Below are 26,636 nucleotides of genomic sequence, written 5' to 3' on the forward strand. Positions count from 1 at the left end.
TTATTTTCAATTAGTATAGGCATATAGCCTAAATGAACCCACAAATATGGTGAGCAAAAAATTTCTTATCTTTAATGTACTTCCAGAATAAAGATATTAATGTCTTACAAATATTCTAATATTTTACATTATCAGTTTGGAATGTAGGTTTGAATTTGGCTGAGTTATGAATGTAGTCAACTCTATAAAACTCAATCCCTGAGAAGGAGAGAAAGACAACAAAATTAAACTCAAGAGCGAGTGTGACTGTATAAGAGATGGCACACAATTTATTGTACATTTCAAAAATCAATAAAACATTATCACAACGACTGTTGCATTTAAACTTCCAGGCTCAAGTATAAGTTTGCCCCATCATATAGCACAAGTTCTGTAAATATATCAGATACAATTTTTAGAAAAATCAGAAATTCGCAAGGGCCTGAATATCAAGACAAGCAAGAGCCTTAAAGGTGACTGTGTCTATATCCCGCAATGGCGTTCGCCATGCCACTGTCTGGACTTAATATGCAAGCTACCACCTTGTTAAAACAAGTAAGGAACTGCATAAATGCGTAGCCTATTTTTTTTAGAAAACTAAGCTAAAATGTTTTATTATATCTTACGGGTGTTAACTGCTACAAACTTAACAAAAAAACCCTATTGTTAACTGATTGAACATTAATGGCTTCATATGAGACTATATTTTCTTGAAGTTTTATTCTCTAAAATAATTTTTTGAAATATAGAAAAATATTACAGGTATGATAAGAAAGAGAAGACATAGGGCTATTAAATAGTTGACATTAAATTAATCTTCAACCTCAAAGTCCGACAAATAAAAATATTTAAATTACTATTATACAGGTTTTACAAATAATATTTCAAGATTATTTTTAAACAATTATTTTAAAAAATTACTAAATGTCTTATGAGTGAAGGCTGGACCAAAATTAGCCGTACCCCGTGGTAAGTCTTTACGAGGTTGTCAACGCAAGACACCGCCTGCCAGTGCGGTTCCAGTGTCCATCGCACTCGCCTCAGAATACTGCAGCGAAGTCCCAACGAGTTGCTCCCCCGGGTTGCCGAAGTCTTCTCCCGGGCCGTCACACGCAGCTCGGCGCCTCGGCCGGGGCAGGTGGTGGCTTCTGCCGCGAGTCGTCAGCGACTGGCACTCCACTCGGCGACGAAGGACTCGCCTACTCCCAGCGCTTCAAAAAAGTAATGGAACCAGTTCGCCACTCGCAATTACTGCAACTTGGCAGGGCCGGATTTAGGGGAGGGCAACCGGGGCGAAAGCCCCCGGGCCTCCACAAACGGAGGGCCCCCACAAATCCTTTGATATTCTTTTTTCGCTGTTTTACCTTTACCTACAGTACTTTGTACATACATGATTATATTATTGTTAAATATATTAACAGAAATATTCATTAACACTAAAATTTAATTTCATATAATTCTTGTCTCCGATTATATTTATGTATGATTTTTTAAATACTAAGAGAATTTAGTACTTGATTTCACAATAAATTGTTTATTGGAAAACTAGACTGAAAAAAATTGTTCATTTTATTTGGAAAATAACTTGGGGCCAGGGAGCCTCCGCTCCTCTGTTGCCCCGAGGCCTCCGGACCTCTAAATCCGGCCCTGCAACTTGGTGAACAGTGACTCAAGTTGACACACTCGTTTGTCGAACCACCTCCTCTTTCCATCTTCGCAAAATTCGCTATGCCATCATGTCTTGAAACTACTAAGTGTCTTGTTTCCCCGCTAATTCTACTCGCTGTCTATGACTCAATATCTGAACGTCAATATGACTGAGTACAGACGGAAGTATTTATTTTTTTGTATGAACCTCCACTGGGAACAATGTTCAATCCTGTGAAGTCTGATCGGGTTTGTCGTCTGAACCTCGCGAACCTCACCACCACCGCCTGCCACCCGTGACATTAAACACGAAGTCGCCTGTGCGGGTAACTTTGGTAAACGAGTTGAAATTACCACTCGTCATTCATTACTTCCAACTATCTACAAATAACCGAGTCATTGCCCCAACTAATCACGACCTATTATCTCTGAAAGATTTGTGCAATGGGAGTGCATGACTTGATGTAAGCTTATGGACATACGCTATTGCACATGTATGTCTGTAGACATGTCTGTAGGTCGCACCTGTGTTTTCGTACCATGTGCGTCCCTACTGAGGACGGGAGCAGATAGCAGTTCCCGAAACGTCGCTTGTTTCTGTTTTAGAAAACTATTGTGTTTGTTTCGTCTTTTCGTTTTGCTGTGTTTTTTGTTTCGTTTCAACTGTTGTGCTTAATTGTTTTGGGTTCAATGTTTTTGTGCTGTCGTCATTTGTGGTTTTTTTCCGTTCTTTCAGTCCATTTTCTTTGTTTTTCTTTGTTTGTTGACCATATTACTGTTATTGAATATTATGTGGTGTTTATATCCAGTTGACAACATTAATTGTTTGCTTAATTTGTTTTTTTTTGTCGTTTGGGTTTTTGTAGTTTTCTTCTACAGACATACATGCGCTTTAGCAATGGCGTATGTCCATAAGCTTACATCTCGTAATCACGACCTGTCTATTTCTTTACTTCAAGCAAAAGTCTAAATCCATTTTCTCTCGACGTCTTCGACGGAACGGCGACAGCGGGCAGCCTGTCGACGGCGAAGCTCGTGAGTGGTCCCAGCAGCGAGGCAGTCCTCGGCGTCGTCCTGCTGAACGAGCTGAGGAGGGGCTTGTGCAGCCTTTCAGACGAGCTTGATGAGCATGTTGAAACATCCAGACAAACCTAAACGGCCGCCTTCTATAAGCGCCTTTTCCTCTTCCGACCACTGGGCAGGAGTTCCGAGGACTGCCGAGGTTCCGCGACCGCCCAGCAACCAATCAGCCCGCGCACTTCGTGCGCAGGGGCTCACAGTTATGTTCGGGTACACGAGTACTGTATCACAAAAAAAGGAGTTGGCGTAATTAATATAATACATATGTGGGTATATCTTATTTTCAGTGCCTCTTGCACGAAACTCTCTATGAAAATGTTGTCCATGAAGGGAGAATGTGAAGATTTTCAAGGAGAGTTTCGAGCAAGAGGCACTGAACACGCCAGACACTCCACCTAAAATCCGGCTTCGTTATGTTGACGATACTTTTCTTTTTTTGGCAACATGGCCCAGTTCCTCGATCCTCTCAGGCCATCTATACAGTTCACATATGAAATAGAAATCAAAGGGAGCCTTCATTTCCTAGATGTCCTAGATTCAAGGGAAAACTGCAAAATCACCACTAAATTGTACAGGAAACCAACTCATACAGGCCAATACCTGCATTTCAATTCCAACCATCAAAAAAAAAAAAAAAAAACCGGCATAATACACAATTTAATCAACCGAGCTGAAGTTATATGTACCGAAAAGAAATCAGTTTCTGATGAACCAAATCACTTCAAGTATGAACTTCTAGCAAATGGCTACCCACCTGACACAAAAACTTTCTTTAGTTTTTTGGTAGAAACGTGCATACTCAAAAGTACCAAGAGATTAAATAAACCTAACTTAAAAAACAAAAACAGTTTTCGATTGTGAAAGTCTTGAAAAAATTAATTGATAAAATTGAGAAATAAGTGAGTCGATAAGCATAAACTATCAATTTATCAACAAAACTTAAATAAACATAAAACATTCTACCAAATTATTGGATATTGATCGTCAAATGTGTCCCGTTTTAAATAATTTAAAAAATCTTTCTTACGCCGTAGATATATTTCGAAGGAACGTTTTTATTCTGGAACATTCTGTTAACTTCTAAAAACATCTGTAACTATAGGATCTCCAATATTCAGGGCAGCGGAAATGATTCAAATGTTTTAGATTCAATTTATTCAGCATTGAACAATTAGAGCTAATTTCATACCATGCCTACTAAAGAAGATATGAATTTTTTATAGCATGCTTGCTAAGGGAGTTACTAATATTGTTTGTTTTTCAATCCCTGTTTCTTCCACTACTTGCAGTTAAGGTTGGTGCTATCCAAAAATTATTTAGACAAAATATTTTGGTATTACCCTAATTAAATATATTTTCTTGAAATGGATGCGATATTTGTCATATTAAAAGAGTTAGGTATAGCGATTTTTCTGTTTTTTTTTCTTCTTCAGAGAACCATTTCCATTTGTACTATTTTTGTCAGAAATTGCGCATTATCTAACATGACCTAGATTTTCTATTGTGGGATGCGGGATGCTCACTAACGATTGCAAGAGAAGGAAGGCTTCGCTAGACATCAAGGAGAAGGAAGTTCGTCTTGCATGATAGTGCTTCTTAGCTGTATCAAAGCATATTATTTGACTAAGTAATGGTTGTTTTGGTTTAAATTCTACCTGATTTATATATTATGAGTGCTGATTTAGTAACAGGAATTTAGTAATATTTGACAAAACTCTGAATATAATTGCATGACTCATTAAGTAAAAAGTCTCTCATACAGAGATTTATTTCTCAGAAATAACCAAACGCACTCGGAGAAAATAAGCAAAAGTCTCGCCAGAAATAACCAGGAGCACACAGAGAAAACCTAAAGAAGCATCGCCATGAATTACCAGAACTTGGAGAAACCATCAAAATATTGGCAGGGATATTCAGGAGTACATTGAGAAAACCAACAAAACATTGAGATTAATAATCAGGAACACGTGGAAAAAACTAACGCACGTTTTCCTAAATTAAGATCAGTGGACCACAAACAAAGTTATATAAAATAATAAAAACTAATAAGAAATAAAAATAAAAAAAAATCACAAAATAACTTCCGGTAGATTCTATACCAGACAAATATCTTACAGATCAGCTGACTTTAGTGCTAATATATGTTACGACGTCAAACTGTGAAGTGAGGGCATTTTAGGCGCATATTAAGAAAATTAATAATCTCGCACACTATGTTCCGTTTGCAGCCTACTAACTTAATTTAGTTGGAGTAAGTGCTGTGGAAAGCTGCGTCGGAGCAATAACCTCTTTTGGACTCGTACAGGTACTGTAAAACTTCAACTCATCTTTGGGAGATTATGCTCAAATACCCCGAAGGATGTGGACAAGGTGGTGAATATAAGCAGGACTCAGCATTGGTTTTGAAAAGAGCATCCGATACAAGGTGGTGTGCAAGGGCCGATGCAACTAAGGCTTTGTCAAAAGGTTGCAGAATTTTTTTAGAAAACTTTACAGTTTGTTGATGGCGATAAGAATAAGCTCGGAAGTGGTGTACGAGGCCAGATGTATGGAAGTACTTGGAAAAATAGCCATAATGACAGTTTTCTGGGCTGTCATACTGGATCGGATCAATGTTGTCAATAAATCTATACAAAAAGAAACAATTAAACTTCGAAAGGCAGTCAGTCTTTTAAAATTGCTTCTAGATGTGTTGATGTCACAGAGAGACATATTTGATGACTACGAGATATAGGCAAATGAGAAAACTGATGCCCTGGAGCTGCATCATGTACAATACAGTGTTGAAAATCAACGTATGCAAAAAAAAAAGACAAAGCATTATGATGATGGAAGTTCAGAAGACGTTGTGCTCAAAGGAAATACAAAGTTTAAAATTGAAACATATTGGCCTGTATTAGGTAGGTTGTTTACAGAAGAGTTGCAGCGCCTAGAAGCTTACAGGAAATTTAATTACCTATTTGGATTTTTGGTAGAGCTCTTGACAATGTTTGAAGATTAAATTAAAGAGACCTGTGAAAAGTTTAGGGAACATTATCCTAAGTACATATATTCATCCTGAGTTTAAAGTCGAAATTATACACTTAAAGTACTTCATCTCACAACTAGACAACGACTACCGAAGAGAAAAAAAAGTAATGAATGCAGAGAAATGATAAAAACAATTTTTATTTTGTAATATGGCTCAAGAAAGAGCATTGTATACATACTGAAACCTGATGATCACAAAAGCATCTGGCGAACGAAGTTTTTCAAGGTTTAAACTAAAAAAACTGTCTTCGATCATCAACGGCTTAAAAACATTTGAATGTACTTTTAATTATGGTCAATGAATATGATAGATTGGATAAAATAATTGTTAAGATATATTGAAAGAATTCACATAAAAAATCTGAGAAATTTTAATGTTTTAAAAATATGATTATATTTCATTAGTTTTCAATGCGGTTTTCTGACTGTTGGATGATTGATGATTATGTTTTACTGTTAATCGAGAAATAAATAATTGCTATAATTTTAATTTGATCATCATTTACAAGTATTGCATAAATTAAATTAAATTTTATTAACTATAATATTTTGTTTTAATAAATTATGTACATTAATTCGTACCGAAATATTAAGATGCTACCCACCTAAGAGTCCTACCTATCTAAGGGGAGAGGGGCCCTGAACCTTTCATTACCTAGGGGCCTAGGCAATAGGCATGGCTTAACCCGGCCCTGAATACATGCTGTCTCATCGCGTTCTTCGTGTCGAGTCTGTCATGCCAACGCAACTGGGGCAGGCCAGTGCATGGAGCCTAGGAGGTTGATATTTCACCAGAATATTACGTGGTGAGCTCTGAGAGTCGCTCAGCAGATGGGAGACCGCGCGTCAGTTCAGTGACTGAGTCGAAAAGCAGGGGGAAGCAGGATGTTCACAAGGGAAAAATATTTCGTACCAACTTAAGCGAGAAAAAGTACTAGATTTGAAAAAAAAAAGTACTAAATTATAATTTGTTGTTTTACCAATTTAGGGAGTTATTATGTCATTGCAACGCTCTAACAATTAATGAATTGAAAATAAACAGTAAAATAACACATTCAAAGATTAAAAAAAAAAAAAAAATAATTTTTTAACTTACCATTTTATCACCAGCATGCAATTGGAGTTGCTGTTACATCATGCCCCATGTTTTAATCCTGCACTTGACATATTACATGTGATTAAATTTAATGTTTAAAATTTGAAAAAAAAATAGTTTTGTTTTTGAAATAGTTATGCATTAAACTTGCATTTACTAAATATTATATTTACACATTTTCCGATTTCCCACTACCAAAATAAACCACAGGAAATATTCATTCATTTTTTTTCTAGCAGAGCTTGCTAACTTAATCAGTTCTTCTGAAACAGTAAAATCTGCAGCTGATGTGTTCTTCAATTTTTCTTTTAGCAAAATAAGTCAATTTACCGGCGGTGTTTGTTTTGATTAATACTTTATTTTTGTTCAAAGTTACTGTTTAAAATATTCTTTCAGTTGCTGCGTATGAATGAGGCAGGCATAGCATGAATTTAATGAACACTGTTAAAGAAGGAAACATTTGGTCTCCTACCACATTTTTCATTCCAAAAATTGGTTGTCTGTAAAGTTGGTTTACGGACGATAGTTTAACGTGACAACGTCATAACAAAACATTGATGAAATGATTGCATACTTTTATGAATAAAAATGAATCATTTTTATTTTAATAATAGAAGAATAAATAATTGAAATTATACTAGTAATCAGATTTTTAAAATGCAAGAATAATTAACCTTTATTGCCGAAAATGTTGTTGTAATAAGCAATGAAAACTACATTAACTTTTCACTTCACTTTATAAACAGTCGACGAAACAGTTCACGTGTAGATGTAAGTTGTGTGCTGCCGCTGTCTTTCTTCTCCTCGGACGCATAGGCCAATCGAGTGGAAGAGAGATAGATGCGGCGCAAGCGTACAATGAGCGTAACGGGACACAGCGTAACGGAACAATGAGCGTAACAAGACACAGAGTAACGTAACAATGTGCGTAACGGGACACTTTTTCGTGCGTGCAGCTGGCGTTCATCGATTTATTAGACACTGTCACGTCAAAAACTGTATTCCAAAAATCCATAATTTCGTCGTCTTTCTTCAGTGCTTCGAGTCTTCAATAAACGCCATTCCCTATCCAAGTTTTCGTAATTTTTTTCTTCAATAACATTAGGAAAATTTTTGGCAAGTGGCATTATACTGTGATTGTCGTCTGATTTTCTTTTTTCTGGACTCAGCATTGCTAAACTTTTTAGAATTGAGTCGTTAAAATTTATTCGTTTTAAAACTTGGAAGCAAAATTCAACAAAGAAGGCCAAACATTTAACTTTCAATTGTGTTGCATCACTTGGTGGAACTATGTTCTTGTCTAATCCCATCAAAAGGGATTCCACTCTCGCTTCTATATAAACATTTGCTTATTTCTAAAAACTGGCCGTTGTCAGCTGGCTTTATTTTATAAGTTGGATTATTTAAAACATACTGAGGTTTTATGTAATATTTCATTATTATTTTCATTTTTTCTTCTACTGATAAAATCAGAACATGAAGACGATATTCAGGACCTTGATAATTTAAATTTAAATTAATTACTGTCGGCAGAATAAAATCCAGGAACAAAAATATGCCTTAACTAATGGGTTTTGTAGTGCTGTCAAAATGGATTTCACTATTTCAAATCCTTCTTGGGCATTTTTACTGAAACAAATTGGGTTACTGTAATATTATTATATTAAAGGAAAAAGTACTAGATCTGAGAGTAAATGTACTAGACCACTAAAAAAATTATAAAAGTACCATATTTCCTCTCCACGAATCCCGACGAGATCCGAGCGCTTACGAGCATCTCCGAAGAGCGAAAATACGTAACGAGACCTAGACGCTTGTTACGAGGAACGCCAACTCATTCCCAAGGTCGCGCCGAGTCATGGCACAATCTCGCCACTCCCAGTCGACGGCAGCGCTCCGACCAGGCAACTACGCACCGGCATCAGTTCCGCTACACGGCGCACCGAGGTGAGACACTGGGTCAAGTCTTTGTGTTGAGCTGTGAACGCGATGTCACTATCTCAAAATAGTGTAGATTATGCACGAGGAGCGGAACTCGATTGTTTGCTTACCGACGGCTTCCGTGAAGTCATGTATTTTTTACTCCGCTATGATGAATGGGAAATATAATATTCCATGACCAAATGTCAGACGCCCCGAGTAATCCGTGTACATGCATATTCGGGCTTTTATTTTGCTACAGTGAAAAAAAAATTGGTTGTCTGTAAAGTCGGTTTACGGACGATAGTTAAACGTGACAACTTCATAACAAAACATTGATGAAATGATTGCATACTTTTATGAATAAAATTTAATCATTTTTATTGAATTATCACTATTTTGTATGGATACAAAGAAGGAGTGAAATGAAATCTACAATTTAATTGATAAATTTACTTTTATTTGCACTCATTAATTCAAATATGTTTATTACTTCAACGAAGAGATTATTTTAACTATAACTTTTATACATGTTTGCTATGTAACTTCTTCCAATCTGTGTTATTCTGTTAAGGATAGGACGATGATAGGAAAAGTAGGAAACGAATGGGAGTGTTTCAAGTTTATTGTGCCTCGAAAAAGTCAAATCGATGGTTGTTCCAAGCGAGTGGAATAGAGATAGATGCGGCGCAAGCGTACAATGAGTGTAACGGGACACAGCGTAACGGGACACTTTTTCGTGCGTATTAGACGTTGTCAAGTCAAAAAATAACATATTTTACATTTACTTAAAAAATTATTTTATTTCTTTTCCGGGGAAGGTTTCACACCCTTAATTGATCGTATCTAGCATGAAAGTTAGCTCGGCGATTTTTAAAATATTATGAAACACTGAAAACATATGAACTCTCACAAAATGGTGTCAGTTATTCTGGCTGTGGATTATGGATTGTGGGCGCCATCTTGGATTGTGACGTCACGGTGGCCATATTGAATGTCCTTTGCCTTGACATTTGACCTTGACATTTACATTCAAAATTTGCCCAAATTGACCCAAAATGTGCCCAAATTTCCAGTTTTTTGGAAAAAAAATTCCGCCAAAAAATAAAAATAAAAATATCTGAAAAATAAAAATTTCTCTATTTCGAGGGAAAAATTCCCGTTTCGAGGGAAAATTCCCCGTTTTAGTCCTCAAAAATTCCAATGGCTTTCAAATTTCTAAAATCAGCTTAAGAGTCCTAAAAGCAAGCCGTCAGAAACCGCTGACAATTAGGATGACATGGCCACTATTTTGAATTATGCAATGTTGCAATTTTCGTTACAGCCGCCATCTTAAAATCAAATAAATTTTATGCTAGCAAATTTGGAAAAAAAATTAAAATTCATAAAAAATGTAACTAATAAGATTTGATTTAAAAATCACACCATCTTGGATAAAGACATCACCATTGCACTTTTTTTTTTACAGTCGGCATCTTATATTTTAGAAACGATGCATGTTTAGTTATGGCCGCCATCTTGGATTATAGAATGTTGAAATTTTCGTTATGGCAGTCATCTTAAAATTAAATATATTTTATGCTAGCAAATTTGGAAAACTTATATAATTTATAAAACAATAAATAAAATGTTAAAAATTATTTCCGCAATCTTGAATAAGTAGTTACGGGGCCGCCATATTAAAAATATGCCATTACTATCCAAAAAAAAATTGAAAACCAAATTAGAATTATTAAAAAATTAATTAATAAAATTTTAGTATAATTTTAACTACAAATCTCAATTACGTCGTGAAGCCTGGTGACGCCAAAATAAAAATGATGACAGATCCTTCCTCCACGGAAGCCCCCGACAGACTGACCTCCTGCAATTTTTTTTCCCTAACCTAACTTAAAACTAATTGTGTTTGGGAGGGGTCTGGGTTAGGGAAAGACTAAGTGTGTCTCAGGCCGAAGCCTATACGCTCTAATCATGCAGGGTTTAAGCCATGTGAAAGAGGAAGCATGCATTATGTGCTAGGAGGGGGATTGGCCAGCCATGGTAGCAATTGGCGCCATGACTAACTCCCCTCACTGACTATTCTAGACTAAAAACTAGATAAGTTGGGCCCAGTTAAAACCTGCATAGACACAGGGAAAACAATGGGTACTGACATGCGGGATGCAAAATTTCATGCATTAATAACAAGCAGGTTGATTACAGGAAACAGAAGGATGGTTCCGGTAGAAGAGTTGGACAGAGTAGAAGTAAACTACTAATCAAAGGGTGGGAACTTGGACATTGCTGTCCGCTTGAGTTTGGTTGGCACTGGTTGTTTCGGGGGCGACATTTTGTCGTTTACCGCCAGGCTGCCAGCCAGCCTATACCTAAATATAAGTAATTTATTATTAGGTTGCTGCCTATATGCTTCGAGACCTCCTGCCACTAATGCCAAGGTATATATATCGCCAGCTAGTATGTCGTACCGTCAGCTGGAGACAGCTATCTTGTTTTCGTCTGCTGAAGGCTGCCATCTTGTATTCGTATGCTAGAGTGTGCTGTCGACACATTAGTTTAATTTCCACCAGATAGAGTGCAGTAATTATTTATTGCCAGAGCACCTGTCATCTTGACATTTGACCGGCATTTTAGACATTTCTAATTATTCACCCAGAAATTCAGGAAAATTCCAAAAATAATCAAACAATCACCTATTAAAATAATGATTGAATCCATTGATATCCACCCTTTCTTTGATTCTCGACCAGTCATATGAGTAACTAAAACTTAAAATAAATATTAAATTCTGTTTCCCCATTGCCTATTGCCCTAAAAGTCATGAAAAGGACAGTAGTATTTAGAAATCGAGAAACCCCATAGTATCCTTGTTTGTATATGCAGAAATTATAATTTTTATTTGTTAATTTTTTGCTTTTTCTCTCGAACCTGGACAGGTTGCTGAAAAGTAAATGGTTTCTGTGATAAAGTGATTCCTTAATATTTTAAAAAAGGTTATTTATTTAAAAGGATAGTAGGTTTCTACCTTTGAATATATATACTGTATAGAAGTCGCGAGTGGATAGGATTTACTCTACGTTTTTCAGAAGCGTATGATGAGCAGCTTGGGAACTTCACCGCTGCAGTGCGCTGCCGTAACGCCCTGCATCGTCTTAGTTGTTATTTACACGTTAGAGCGCAGCACTGTCGCCCGCTCTCATTCCCCGCCCCCCTCATCAATCATTCACTGCAGCTCAAGGTTGTTCAGCAGGAGGGGGAAGGGGTGTTTGAAGAGTTCGACACTTGTCCGCTAGGGACCACCACAAGTCGATGCCCTAGAGATGGTGGCGATTGCGGCGGTGAATTAACCAACTACCTCAAAACCGTATTAGAAATTTTAACCTGGGCTGGCGACTTCTATACAGTATATATATTGAAAGGTTTCTACACACTTAGATTTTTTTTAAAAAAAGAAACACTGTTAATTTTCGAATTGCAGTTGGAATCAGCGATACTTGAATAAAACATAAATAATACAAATAAAAATATTTAAAAAAGTACTTACACGTATAATGTTCTTGATGATACCTACGACAAAATAAAAAAAATACAAAATATAAAAAATAAAAAATAATTTTTTACCTCATTGAAAAGCCTCAATTGACTATTGTATTTTTGTAAGATCGGGACTGATCGCTCGTGTTTAGACAGATATTCTGCGCTTTGTCAGAGGTCTCCGTCCTACCGGTGAACAGATTGTATATTAATCATTAATTTCAAGACATTTTTAATTTTTAGCTCGACGTGGGTTGAATCTTAGGATATTCACACTTCTTTTTCATGACGATATATTTGATATTACTCAAAAAAAAAATCCCGTCATTACCTAGTGCTGTTATAAAGCTTTTCATATTTAAATAAAAATATTTTAACCAAACGACAAATTAAAAATCATACTCGAGTTATAATTTTTTTAAAATATTTATTTCTTAAATATTATCGTTACCGTCTGAAGATAATAATAAAAATAATAATTTATTTTTGTGACACATAATTATTTCATACACCGAATAGGTAACAGTTTCTGAGAAATGGTAAACAAAATTTTCAATTTAAAATAAAGAAGAATGACAAATATTTGGAAAAATATATTGTTATATGCTCACAGTTAGTTTTCATATGTGTTTATTGATGTATGTAAATCAATGTTTTATTACCAATATAATATAAGCTGACTGAAATGGTTATGTAATAATTGTACATTGACAAAATATAGACAATGGAGGTTTAAAAATGTATTCAATTCCTTTTAAAATTTAGACTATTTGTTTATTCGAGAACGTTTTCTTTATAACAGTGTGTCGAACATATTAGATGTTTATTAAAAGTAGGCCTACTATTATAAGTCAATTTAACACATGTACCGCAAAGATTACTAATGTCGTTGCGGAGGATGTCAAATAACAAATAACCATATTCTATAGTAGGTATGTTTAAACCAGATACTTCTTTTTTCCAGTGTTGCCATCATGACTATCGATCTGCACTACATACTGGCCAGTGGTCCTTGTCGCTCTGTCATGCTGACTGCCAAAGCTATTGGTGTCGAGCTGAACTTGAAGCCGTGTGATCTCTTTTCTGGAGAGCATCTCAAACCAGAGTTTATCAAGGTAAGCTTGATTATTGTGTAGTGTCCCTTGGCATATATATATGTATATAAAATCCGGTATGGTTGAATTTGGTATTCAATATTGGTAGTTGCTATACTGGTACTGATTCTAAAATACACTATCCTTAAGATTGATGTTCATTCTTAAGAAGTTCCTGGGTTTCTTCAAATAAATTTTTTGAAATTTCGTAAACATATTTGAGTTCATGATCTCTCCGTTTGAATAGAATAACTTATTAGATGTTAAAATACATTTAATTCCATCTAACATCGAACATATTTATGCAGTTTCGTCTTGTTTATTAGGACATATAAAAATAGTTTTTTTTTTATCTTGTGGGTTATTTATTTTGAAAGTGAAATTGTGTTGGAATATTGCATACAAACTGTGGATATGGGAAAAAAATTGTTGTAACTAATGGGAAAGTGAATTTAGTGTGTTGTTTGTTTGGCTACGAAATTATTTTATTAACAGCTTCGAACTTAACGCGGTTCGAACGCGAAATGTTTAAACGATTATGCGTACGAAATAATACTTTTAAGAACTGCACTTAATTGAAATTAGTTTAACAGTAAGTAATTTTTTCCAGATGAATCCCCAGCACACAGTCCCTACACTTGATGACAACGGTTTTTATCTGAGTGAAAGGTAATTATCTTAAAATAATTAATGTGACTGTTATATTTTTCTTTGAAAATTGTTTTTTGAGTAATAAATGTGTTACGATTTCCAGCCGAGCAATAATGGAATATTTGGTGGACCAATATGCCAAAAATGACTCTCTGTACCCAAAGGACGCAAAGAAAAGAGCCGTGGTTACTCAGAGACTGTATTTCGATATGGGCACCCTCTACCAAAGACTCATATATTACTATGTGAGTAAATGTATTTTTATAATTCCTTCATAACACACACCTATTCAATACATGTCCTTCAAAAATTTACTTCAATTTAGCATTTCAGTTTTATTGCCAGAATAATTATTTTTAGCGGTACTTAGGTTAAAAAAAAAATTTGGATAAATTTCTGCAATGAATTAAAATAAAGTTTTGAAGAAGTAAAATTTATAATTTATTAAAGTGTTTTGGTATTTAAAATATATTTATATATTTTACAGCTTTGAAAATATTTAAAAAGTGTTTGTTATGGATTATCATATAAAAAAAGTACTAAATAAATGATCAAATTTAATTATTATCTAGTGTTTAACTGCAAAATAAGATTGAAAAAAAAATTATTTTTATGATTTCTGCCATGATTCAGGCCCCAACTCCAACTCGCTTTGCTCTGAATTCACTTTTGTACCAAACAATATTATTCCTATATATTTTTTATTGGACATACATAATTGTAACTTCTTTAGCTTCATAATTTGTCGTCCTCTTATTAACTCTTTAAGTGTATTTAGCAGGCCACCATTCCTTTTCAGGATATAAAACTAATTATTTCCGTTATTACTTAGTACCTGATCTGTTCACCCAATTGACTCACTATAACTCCACATTTGATAACATCGAACTTGTTCTCAAAATTTTTCTACTGATGTTATTATCCAGGCAGCACGTTATCAACAAGGAGCGAACCGAAATGAAACAATCAAAAGTTAAATTTAAACAGATATGACCCCTTAAAATAGGAGTTTGTCGTATCAAAATTCGTGTGCAAAAATTTTTTATTACTATAAATTTAATTAATTATTGTTCTTTTATTCCTACTAATTTTTCACTAATTGAGATAACGGTCGTTGTTTAAAAATAACAATTTCAAACAATAAATTAGTTTCCATCTAAGCAGGTATTATAACTATTAACACACGGAATATTACAGCGATATTTCTGTTTTTCAAAACCCTTGCTCATCTATAATCTTTTTGTCCGAGTTTATTATTTAAAGAACTTGACCAAGATTTTACATATATTTATATTATAAAAATGTCTAAAAGGAGTTTGTGCATATAACCCAATTACGCACTTCCGAGACTATTAAGCCATTTTGCGTGGCCAAGGAAATAAATGATAGTTTTGTAAAACTTAATTTATATCAAAAGCACTGAAATTGTAAATTTTCGCAATAAATTGGTTAAAATAAGAACAAAACATTTTACGCAGAAGTAAAATACATGTATCTAAGGCATTTTGTGAAACGAACCATTTTTTAAATCCATTTTGATTTTTCTTTAGTTATCTTATCCGGAGAGAAATAAGCTTAAATTTTTGACGTATTACCTATATCAGACGTATTAATGTGAAAATATTTCATAATTTAAAATAAATAACTTAACACCTTATTTTAATGGCCATTGCGGTAGAAGCTCATTACCCCTGGAATGAAATAGCTCTGACAGAAACGCAAGGTTTGTTGTGTTGTGGAGGAGGGAGGGGGTTTTTGATAAGGAAATGTATCACCACTCCGAAAAAAAAAAAGTGTTATTCCCACCAACAAACTGAAAGATTTTGAAAGCAAACAACGGGGAAAATAAATTTTTTCTCCGCCCTCCCACATTACAAATGAAATTCTTCGTATACTCTTCTCGAATTGCGCAGGTTAATCTCGTGTGAAAAACCCTTGGACAGCAGATTTCGTAAACTTCACCCCCTCCCTTGCTAGAAAATCCTTGATATTTATATTTTAAAAAGCACTGGTTTTGAAATATGTATCACTAGCTGCATTGAAACGCGGGTTAACAAAGCTAGTCAAAAATTTACAACTTACGAGCGAGGTTGTGCTGATTAAGCACCGCACCGTGCCAAGATCAATGTGATCGTGCCTACGAAAAATCGTCCTCCTCCCTTTCACAAATTAATATAATTTTGGGCTTGTACGAACTGTTTGATTGATATGTGGCATTTGCAGATGCGCAAAAATTCTTATTGTGATAAAATTTATTTGCAGTGTCAGTCCACTCAGATTCACCAGGTGAAACCAGAGGATTAGTTTTGTTTCTAGGTTTGCTGTGTTTACGAAAAATAATATTGATTTACGGACGATTTATTTTTTAGTTCGAATAGTATACCATACGGACGCACTTCAATGCTATTGGCGGGAAGCCGGAGGTTACAGCGTCGAGAGAAAGTAGTTCTTTCAAACGCCGCTTCTCCGCGGATCCAGCGCCCCTAGTGGGGATGGCGCACACTGCCACCAGACAGCAGGCAGAGTGCGGTGTACACTGACTCGCCTGCACTCTAGCGGACAAGCGCGAACCACCAGCAGCCGCTTGTTACTCCTGCCACACTGGAGCGCTGGAAGTTCGTGATCTGGCAGAATGTAGTTTCTCACGTTATGACGTTGAGACGTGAGGAGAAGTTAAGGGAATTAACCAACACTATTAAAGTTTAACGTCACATCTACAATAATGATGATAGAACATTGGTGAAATGAAGAAGCGGCTCTAATCTCTGTTGGGCCCTCGGACATTTACTTATTTGTTGCGTGGCCCTTATAATTTAGTCAGTGAACTTATCTGAAAAAAAAGTGGGGGAGGGGGTGATAGGTTGTGAAAAAGCTCTGAGAGAAAAATTACAGCTTGGAAGCTATCTTTGTAAAATAATATGCTTTAAAACAACATTTTTTAACCAGCCTGGAAATTAAATTTTGACAATAGTTTTTAAAATTTTTCTTTTGAAATGATATTCTTAGTGAAATTGGACTAAATTATGTTTATGAATAGTGGTCAGTAGTATATATTGGTATATCCGGCTACAGGATCCAGAATACAGTGACCGTGGTGACCGACCACCAGCTAGGATTGCGACATCATGGCAACCATCTTGGATGATTTTTACCTGGACCTTGACCTCATTCACCATCTTGGATTCCACCATATTTAATTCCACCATCTTGAATTCTGCCATTTATAACTGAAGGCCCCACTCACGATCGTTTAACTTTTCGTTGCGGCAAATCCTTCAACCATGTTGGATTCTAACTAACATCACAGCTGCCTTCTTGGATGATGTCATATTCGCCAGCTGGTTTTCGTCTGCTGGATGCCACCATCAATTTTTTTGTTCTGCTATAGGTCGCCCTCTTAAATCTTACAACACAACCACCATCTTTTTTTTTAGTCTGCTGGAGGTTGCCATCTTTGATGATGTCACAGCTGCCATCTTGTTTTTTTGTTCTGCTGGAAATCGCCATCTTGGATGACATAATGTCCGCTTTTTCCCCCACATTTTGTTCCTAAAGAGCACTCTCTGTCTCATGCATGTAAAGTCGATGTTATATTACCTACCAATATTTTATGATCCTTACCAGCATTTTCAAGTTAATATTTTATACAAAGTAAGTTGGAAGCGAGGTGATTTGAACCATGACAGCTGAAACCTCTGGGTTGGAAAACATACGACTTTGAACACTCGGCCATTTAGACATTTAACATCTGAGATTTAAGTAATGTATATAAAAAAATAACACATTGTTTTTTGTAATTTTCTTGTAATTTTTTTATTTTAATAAATAGCAATAGTATCACCTGCTACAGGGCATTGCCATCTTAATTTTCAGTACTAGCTACTAGGAGTGCTAGTGAACTCATCTCTGCTAGAGGGTGCTGCCACCAGCTTGTATTCACTACTTGCTACTGGGAATTACAAAAAAAGCTGGCAGAAGCTAGTAGCTTCTCCTTTGTTGTGCAAGGATAGAGTTGTAGTACAGGCCAGAATTTGTTTGTAAATTTTTATTATTTTTTTGTTATTTATTTTTTCATTATTTTTATTTTGTACTTTTTATTTTATTTTGTCTTAATTTTTTTTTTTGTGATTTACTTATATCGAGAATAACGTGCGATACTTAGCTCTGTGTGCTCCTGATTATTACTGCCAATATTTTGATGGTAGTGTGCTCATTATTATTCCTGTCGGGACTTCTGCAGATATTCTGTGAGAGCTTCTGGTTATTACTGATAAATCGATGGTGGTAGCGCACTCTAGCAGACGAAAACAAGATGGAGGCCTCCAGCAGACGAAAATAAAGATGGCGGACATGACATGATATTAGCTGTCTATATATATACATTAATTTCCATGTTGATTGTAAAATTGCAGCGCAACATTTTGTCAGTTGTAGGTCTTGTTGTTAAAGTTGTTCTTTTGTGGTTCTTGAAGAGTTTCAATAAAACTCACTAGCTTTATATTAGTCATTCATTAAGTTAATGCCTTCTGCTTTCCCCTATTTGTTTTTGATGAGTACGTCAAAGCAAGGGTAGCAACAAGGCTTACAGCTACGTACTCAGATTGCCTACCACATCGCATATACGCCAACATTTTCCTAACATTGGAAACTTCAGTAGCAAAATAGGTCTGATGTGAACAATGCAGTACTTAAGAGTCAATACCAGTATACTAGATTATTTCGTTTAAACACGAAAGCCTTCCGTAGTAAATACTCAGTAACAAAATGTTACTCCTACCATGTATACAACAGCAAGTACTTGGACCAAAGTGCTCAGTACCGCGAGGTATTCAGATACGGAATGCAGTTTACTTTACACCTGCAATACGCTCTCTAGATGTAAATAGGACAAATAGTTTCAAACTACAGGAAAATATATATTACCAATAGCAAGTTTATGGTCCAATTTTATAACATAAAACCTCATAGTGGACATACTCGTCACGTGTTATGCTCACCATAGGGCAAATGATCTTCTATTCATCGCTCACTATATAAAAAAAAGATTCCATATTAGTCTACATAGATCCCCATGACCCCATTATGACTACACATGGCTCCAAATTGGTAGCTATGACTCTAAATGAGTCCACATGCCTCCCGATTACTCCCATTAAATCTCATGATAGCTTCAAATAGCTTTATATGACTCCAAAGTATCTACATGGCTCATAATGGTTTTGTAAAGCTTCAAATAGCTCCATAACATGAGAATAAATAATAGATAAAATTTAAAATTGTTTGTGCAAATCGCATGTTTGCAGTATTTACCTTAAGACGATTTAGATATGATAAACCAATTAATAGTGACTTATTTTATCAATGGTAAATTTTCTTCAGTGTTCGTGTTTTAATTGCTTACAGAGTACGCAGTGTTATTATAACTGCATTTAAACATTAAAGAATATGTTGTAAATTTAAAATGTTTGGCTGGATTAATGCCACTACCAAACGATTACGCTAACACTTGGAAATGAATGTATACAAACATTTAATTAACTTTTGTTTTTTCTTGGCCGGTTTCACGCTTTTGGAGTCATACATTATTTAATGTTTACAGCTTCCCGTTATGTTAGACAAGGCTTCTCCTGACCCAGAAAAGTTGAAGAAGTTACATGAAGCACTTGGGTTTCTCAACACGATCCTGAATGGTCAAGACTGGGTCGCGGGCAGCAGCTTCACCATTGCTGACATCACACTTGTGTCGACAGTATCCACCGCCGAGGTAAGTCAATGGTTTGGTTAGTTCTTTCACAAAAAAAAAAACTTTTAGACATGTGATGATATAATAATCATAACAATACCTTTAAAACTGTCGAATGCTGTCATCATGTGATACGTTAGAGCCAAATAAAGACAAAAAAAAAAAAAACTATTTTGTTTATTTAGAAAGTATCTTTCAATGAATATTTAGCCACTAGACATGAACGTTTTCCCTAAATTAGAAATTTATATGAAGGGGCCCGCCTCGTCAGAGGTGTATGTGTGTTAGTGAGGCAGGATGATAAGCGCGACGTTCGCTGGTGGTTCTAGCGCGGTATCGCCTCTAAGCGCAAGGCTCTGAACTGGCGCTCAGTCTTCCCGTCGTCACAGGATATCTGTGAAATTTGAGCGGTGACCGTAATATTATATGGCCGAGAAATGAAGATACAGGTGTAATGGAAGTCCCTTAAGTTCTTTCAAGAATCTGTACCACTTGTTTTACGCCTAAAAATTACTCTGAAAACATGCATTTTAGCCATTTTAACTCTTCTAAAAATACAGTTTAAAAATTTAATCCGCAAACAAAAGTACTTTTCGGCCCTTAACGAACTCTTAAGGGGCCCGCCTACCTGGGCACACATACGGTGTGCAGAGCTTCAGGAAAAACAACGCGATTTCAAAACTACTCAAGATATCCGAGTGGGGCCTATTTACGAATAGCATTTAAGAGTTCTCTGAGGGTCGAAAAGTACTTTTAATTTCGGATTAAGTTTTAAAACTGTATTTTTAGAAGCGTTAAAATGCCTAAAACGCATGTTTTCAGAGTAATTTTTAGGCATAAAACAATCAGTACAGATTCTTGAAAGCACTTAAGGGGCTTGCATAACACCTTTATCTTCATTTCTCCGCCATATAATGTTTCGGTCACCGTTCAAATTTCACAGTTGTCCTGTGACGACGAGAAGACTGCGCGCCAGTCCAGAGGAGACACCGCGCTAGAAGCACCAGCGAGCGTCGCGCTTATCATCCCGCCTCACTAACACACATACACCCCTGACGAGGCGGGCCCCTTAAATGCTTTTCGTAAACAGACCTACTCGGATATCTTGAGTGGTTTTGAAATCGCGTTGTTTTTCCTGAAGCTCTGCGCACCGTGTGTGTGCCCGGGTAGGCGGAGCCCTTAAGGAAGTATATAATTAATCTGAATATTTCTCTTTTAAGCAAGTAATTGGTTTTTTAGTAATAAAATGAAAATTTATATCATTATTTTTTAAGACCTACGTTTTGCCACATTATATATATATATATATATATATATATATATAATTTGGGATGCGACACCCTAGTTTCCATGCTGTCTTTTTCGAAAAAAAAAATTGCTTTCAATATTTTTTTGACCTCATAGCACTATTACAATATTTTTGAATTATTATTTTGTCTATTATTATCTATAATATGTATTTTATTGTCTGAACAAATATGACAAAATGAACACAATGTCTAATATATAACCAACAGATAAATATTACTGTAAGGTATATTTTAACATAATTAACACGAGACGTTGTTTTAATAATGAAGTTAAACATAAAATATATTAATTAATTTAAAAAAATCTGGTAAAGAGTTATTGTACCCGTATGGTTATAGTTTTTTTTTTTTTTTTAATATTTGGAGTCAGGTTCTTACTTGGGGCTGGGGTGTTTGAGTGAACAGTTTACGGTTCTTCCACCAGGGTGATCCGATTATTTGTATATGTTTATTAATATACTCTTTGTAATCAATATGTATTTCTTTTGCCAAATCTAAGCAAAGTGAAATAAAGAGAAAAAGAGTTAACTTAATTAATAATTCTTGTGTCTTTTTACATATAATTTTTCAAAGAGGAAAAATCTTTTTCCTGTAAATTTATTTCTTTAGTTATATGTCCGAACAGCATACGAAAGTAAATGTTTTTGTTATTAAAAATAACTATTTTGTTTTTTCAACGCCGTATTGATAACTTATATCCCGTAAGTATTTATTTTGTTTGTTAAAAATAATTGTAATTGTTAGTCAAACACATTAAAGAATTTATAATAGAGTGAACATCGAACATTGCCAGCTACAGTCTTTTGCAGTTGTTCCCATGTAAAGTTTTCAACTCAACTCTAACTCTGTAAACCCTTTCAATATTGTACAAACTTTCTGTTGATCTCTTCCCAGAAGTGTCATTTGAAAGAGGAGGAGTTCCTTCAATTCATTGGTACGTTCAGTTGTGCCACATCTTCTGATTCAAACAGTAACTTTTTTAACCCAAAAATAAGGTTTTAAGAAAACGAAATTTTGAACTTTATATGAACTTTTTTGGTCATGTTTTAGAACTTTTTCCCCGCAAAACACCAAACTTCCGATTTAGCAAAAATGAAACCATTTAATTACACACATAGGCACACATAAATGTAAATATTTTTGTAGATTTGATTAATTTGATTAAATAAATCTTTTAATGGAGATTTAGCATTTGTTATTTAATGTTGTAAAGTAAACAATCAACAATAATGTTCGACCAAAACATTTTCACCATAGAATTGTAAAATTATACAAGATAAAATTGATTATTTTGATAATTTGTTTAAATAGTTTTTATAAACTTTGAAGTTATAAATAAACCACGTTAATTAAAAAATGTTCATTTTAGCACATGATTAATTTAAATTTTATAACATTTTTATTACACCAAATATTTGTTTCGTGGGATTTTAACCACTAAATGGCATCACTGCGTTTGGTAGAATAAAAACCTGCTCATGGGCATATAGATCCACATAAATGCATACATAGTTAACTAATAATATAAATCTGCATATCATCGTTCAAATATTAATCTTCAATTAGCTAATAGCTCACTACAATATCTGGAATGACGTGACAGCCAACTGCTACATTTAACACAGATTCACTCGCAGAATATATGATTGTTTATGCTTATAAATTTTGTTTATGTTTAGCTTATTATCTCATCTCTGGTAAGAAAAGTAAATCTTTTATGAAAAACACGTTTAAATGAGGAACCCATTTCAATTTCTAAATATAAATACCAGAATAATCTGCCATTTTAAAAATAAAAAAATTAAAACCTCCACAGTTTACTGCGATACTCAATCCCGATAGTTAGCACGCAATCTAAGACTTAAAGCAGGGATATAGTAGTAACTACATAATTTCTGAAGTTTTTAAATTCCCAAATAACGTAAAAATTAATAAGAACACATATTGCCTGGTACTGAACAACTATCTGGTATCCTATCAATATGTAAGGTTTATTCGCAATATGGAATTCATTATTACTTGAAAGTTAAAAAGTGTAGTTTGTTATAAAAAGTATTTAAAATACTAATCTAGCATATCGTTTCAATGATCAGCCAACATGTATTAACTATGGTAGCAAGAAGCTCTAATTTAAAATTGAAGGGAGGGGGGAAATTAAACGATAGTTCCTTTTTTTAAATTAAGCTACAATTAGAATTATATTATGAATGGCGGAGCTGGCGGCGGTACCGCTGCGTGGAGCAGGAGCTGGTGTCCGTCATATTCACGGTGGCCATCTTGGTGTCAAAAATTTCTAAAATGTTTTTAAAAATTATCAAAAATTCTAAATATTTCATCAAAAAATTACCTCCTTTTCTAGGGAAGAATTTCCTTTCCGAGAAAAAATTACCCAAAATAGTCCCCAGAAACGCTGATGGCTTCAGATGTCCCCGTAGGGGCTTAAACTACCCAATTTATCAGCCTCCAGTAAACCTCTGGAGGGGACCTTTGACCTTGGCCTTGACCTCGACAACCATATTGGATTCCAGAAACTTCCACCACTTTGGATTTCACCATTTAGAATTCTGACGTTACGTCCACCATTTTGTTTTCTAGAACGTGCTGCCATTTTTCATTCCACCATTTTTAATTCCGATGTATTTCAAGCCATATTGAAAATTAGTAGAGACCCGGAAATTTCGCGGATTCATTTAGTCGCAAGCTAGAATGCAAACATTCACACTCTCGCACTGTGTTCCTGATTGTCCCGCAGTTGTTTGGACACGCCCGTCTACGACCGTGAGCCAACGATGTCCAGCTAGGAGAGAAGTAAGCGAACCAGGTAGTGCCAAATAACAAGGATAAAAATGTTCTCGCTAAGAAATCAACCAATGGGAAAGTAAACAAGGGTCAAGCACACCTATAACTTTGAATTCTATCCTGAGGCCAGAAGAATCCGCGAAATTTCCGGGTCTCTAAAAATTAGTATCACAAAAAATTTGAAAAAAGTAAAAAATAATAATTTTTTTAATAAATTACGATTGTGATAAAATTTGATTTAAAAAACGCTCTTACATCAAGGAGCTCGGAGTCCTCGGTTCAAACCCAACGGGGCAATTCAATTAAAAATGGCAAACGGTGTCCTTTCTCCACGGAGATTACCAGCATTCAATCCACAACACTAATATCAAGGAATATATGACGTCACCCATTAAGATGTCATGATAGCCATCTTGTATCCTCCATCATGTTTTCATCTTCTAGAGTTCCCTGCCTCCATATTAGTTTATTGTTTACCTGCAAGAGTGCGGTTTTAATATTAATTACCAGACAGTCAACTATGGTCACGTCCGCCATCTTGTTGGCTATCTTGGACGCCATATTGAAATTATACTGTTAACCAAAAAATTGGGAAAAATCTAAAAATCGTCAAAAAATCATACATTTATATACTGATTCATTAGTTCGATTCCTGCCATCGGTTCAATCCTTGCTTAATGCAAAAAAAAATTATTCAACATTTGTATTTAATTAAATATGGTAAAAAATTCCTAAAAGTATGGTGGCCGAGATAGCGAACAAGTTGGCGGAAGTGACAATTTTAGACTGTCTGATAATAAATACTTTAACTACACTCTAGCAGGTAAACAATAAACTAATATGAAGGGATTGACTTCCGGCAAACGAAAACGTAATAGCAGATCCAAGATTGCTACCACGACATCATAGTGGTTGACATAATACATTCATTTATATTAAGGGAAAGGTGGGTTAATATGCTGTTAGTTTTCGTGGAGGAAGAACCCAGTCACAATTTTTAATCGAATGACTTCGTCTTATTTGAAAAGAGGACTCCGAACACCGTGACACAAGATCGTTTTTTCATTTAAATTTTGTAAGTTTTATAATAAAATATTTTTTTCATAAATTCTACAAATGTTTAATTTTTTTTATTATATTAATAACGGATTTGCAATATGGCAAATGTGACGTCAGGATTCAAAATGGTGGAATATTAATTGGCGAAACTTTCTAGAAAACAAAATAGTGAACGTAATCTCAGATTTATAAATGGTCGCCGAGTTTAAGATAAATGTCAAAGTCCAGAGACTTACTGGAGTCAGGTAATTGGGAAATTTAAGCCTCTTTGCGGACTTTTCAAGTCATTAGCTTTTTTTGGGACTAAAATGGGAAATTTTCCCTCTAAATGGAATTTTAGCCTCGAAATAGGGAGGTTTTTAAGAGTTTTGAGAATATTAGCGTATTATTGAGGAATTTTGAAGAATTTTCGACACCAAAATGGTTACCGTTCATTCAGAATTCGAGATTGTGGATAATGGCACCAGAGCCAACTCCGCCATTCATATTTATCTGTAAGATCACCGAGTAATAAAATTATGTCTATTTCCTAATTATATTTTTTCCATTTTCAGAGTGTAGGCGTGGATGTGAGCGAGTACAAAAATGTTACAAGATGGTTTGAGAAATGCAAAAAGTCTATTGCTGGCTACAACGAAATAAACCATAAGGGATGTCTTCAGCTCAAAGAGATTTACAACAACGCCCTGAAGAAGTAAATTGAGGGAATTTTTAAAGTGCAGTTCAAATTTTTTTCGGCATTTTCTAATAAACTGATTTGGCTCTCTAGGTTGACCTGCCTTGGAGTGACAGATTGTACCAAAGTTTCGCTCTGCATTGGTGCAGGCATTTTCAAGCATTATTCAACGTGGTTCAAGCTTGAAAGCCAAGATTATTTTATTAGAGAATTTTATTGGTGTTAACAAAACAGTGAATGTGTGAAACAATAAAGAAGATTAACAATTGTATGTGAATGCATTTTGCAGTTTCAAGCATTATTATTATGTTAAAACAACATATAATCAATATTTTTTGTAATGCCTTTATTTTCAGCTACTTTTAAAATCAACATCAAATGCAATTTGCATACATTAATTTCATCTTATGTATGCTTGCAAAGATCCAGAAACACTGCTTCGCCAATAAATAAAAAATAATGTTAATGATTTGTGTATAAAACCAAGTGCACCAGAAAAATAAAACTTAAATGTTTATCACTAGAGTGATGTGTGTTTAGTCATAACACATTTTTTAATCAGTCATTTGTTTAGTGCAGTAAATAATTTTTTTATGTGACAAGACTTTGTAATAATGATATTGGCTGTATACAAATAATATGCATAAATGCATTATTGTCTGATAGAGCCACAACAGAAAAGGATCTGTTTAAAAATGCTAAAAGGTGTCAATAAACAGTTGTGAAATGGACTTTGACATTAATGTCATACAGATTATTTGCAATTAATTTCTATTTGAGTATGCCCAGTATTAATAATTTTAATATTGGACAAACAGAAAAAAGTGCACAGTGAAGTCGGTTGATTCAACAATTGACTATCGTCAAAAATGTATTACAGGATGATCCACAAACTCTTGAAACTCAAGCTTAAATGTAACTATTCGAGCGATTATTACTTTAACGAAAAGATTCATAAATTGTCTTTAATGATACATTATAAAAAATTAGGAAGTTAAGAAAACTTTCTGACATTATTTTC

At 34.8% G+C, this 26,636-nt stretch overlaps 1 protein-coding gene across 1 annotated transcript; it reads left to right on the forward strand.

Moving 5' to 3' along the window:
• Positions 1–8,669: 8,669 nt before the first annotated feature.
• On the forward strand, positions 8,670–26,346 carry LOC134542542 (glutathione S-transferase 1-1-like). The gene is made up of 6 exons (XM_063386898.1): positions 8,670–8,779; positions 13,248–13,398; positions 13,988–14,046; positions 14,132–14,273; positions 19,628–19,792; positions 25,494–26,346. Exons 1-6 carry the CDS (start codon positions 8,691–8,693, stop codon positions 25,635–25,637), a joined length of 750 nt encoding a protein of 249 aa, XP_063242968.1. The 5' UTR covers positions 8,670–8,690; the 3' UTR covers positions 25,638–26,346.
• Positions 26,347–26,636: the final 290 nt, after the last annotated feature.

This window comes from Bacillus rossius (genome assembly GCF_032445375.1).
Source record: "Bacillus rossius redtenbacheri isolate Brsri chromosome 9 unlocalized genomic scaffold, Brsri_v3 Brsri_v3_scf9_1, whole genome shotgun sequence".
Classification (NCBI taxonomy): domain Eukaryota; kingdom Metazoa; phylum Arthropoda; class Insecta; order Phasmatodea; family Bacillidae; genus Bacillus; species Bacillus rossius.

Bases quoted from the DNA above. Each gene is read 5' to 3' on its own strand.
- LOC134542542 (XM_063386898.1), top strand. From the start codon at position 8,691: ATGGCACAATCTCGCCACTCCCAGTCGACGGCAGCGCTCCGACCAGGC. The intron at 13,399-13,987 runs GTAAGCTTGATT...AATTTTTTCCAG, and splicing joins TCAAACCAGAGTTTATCAAG to ATGAATCCCCAGCACACAGT. The intron at 14,047-14,131 runs GTAATTATCTTA...TACGATTTCCAG, and splicing joins GGTTTTTATCTGAGTGAAAG to CCGAGCAATAATGGAATATT.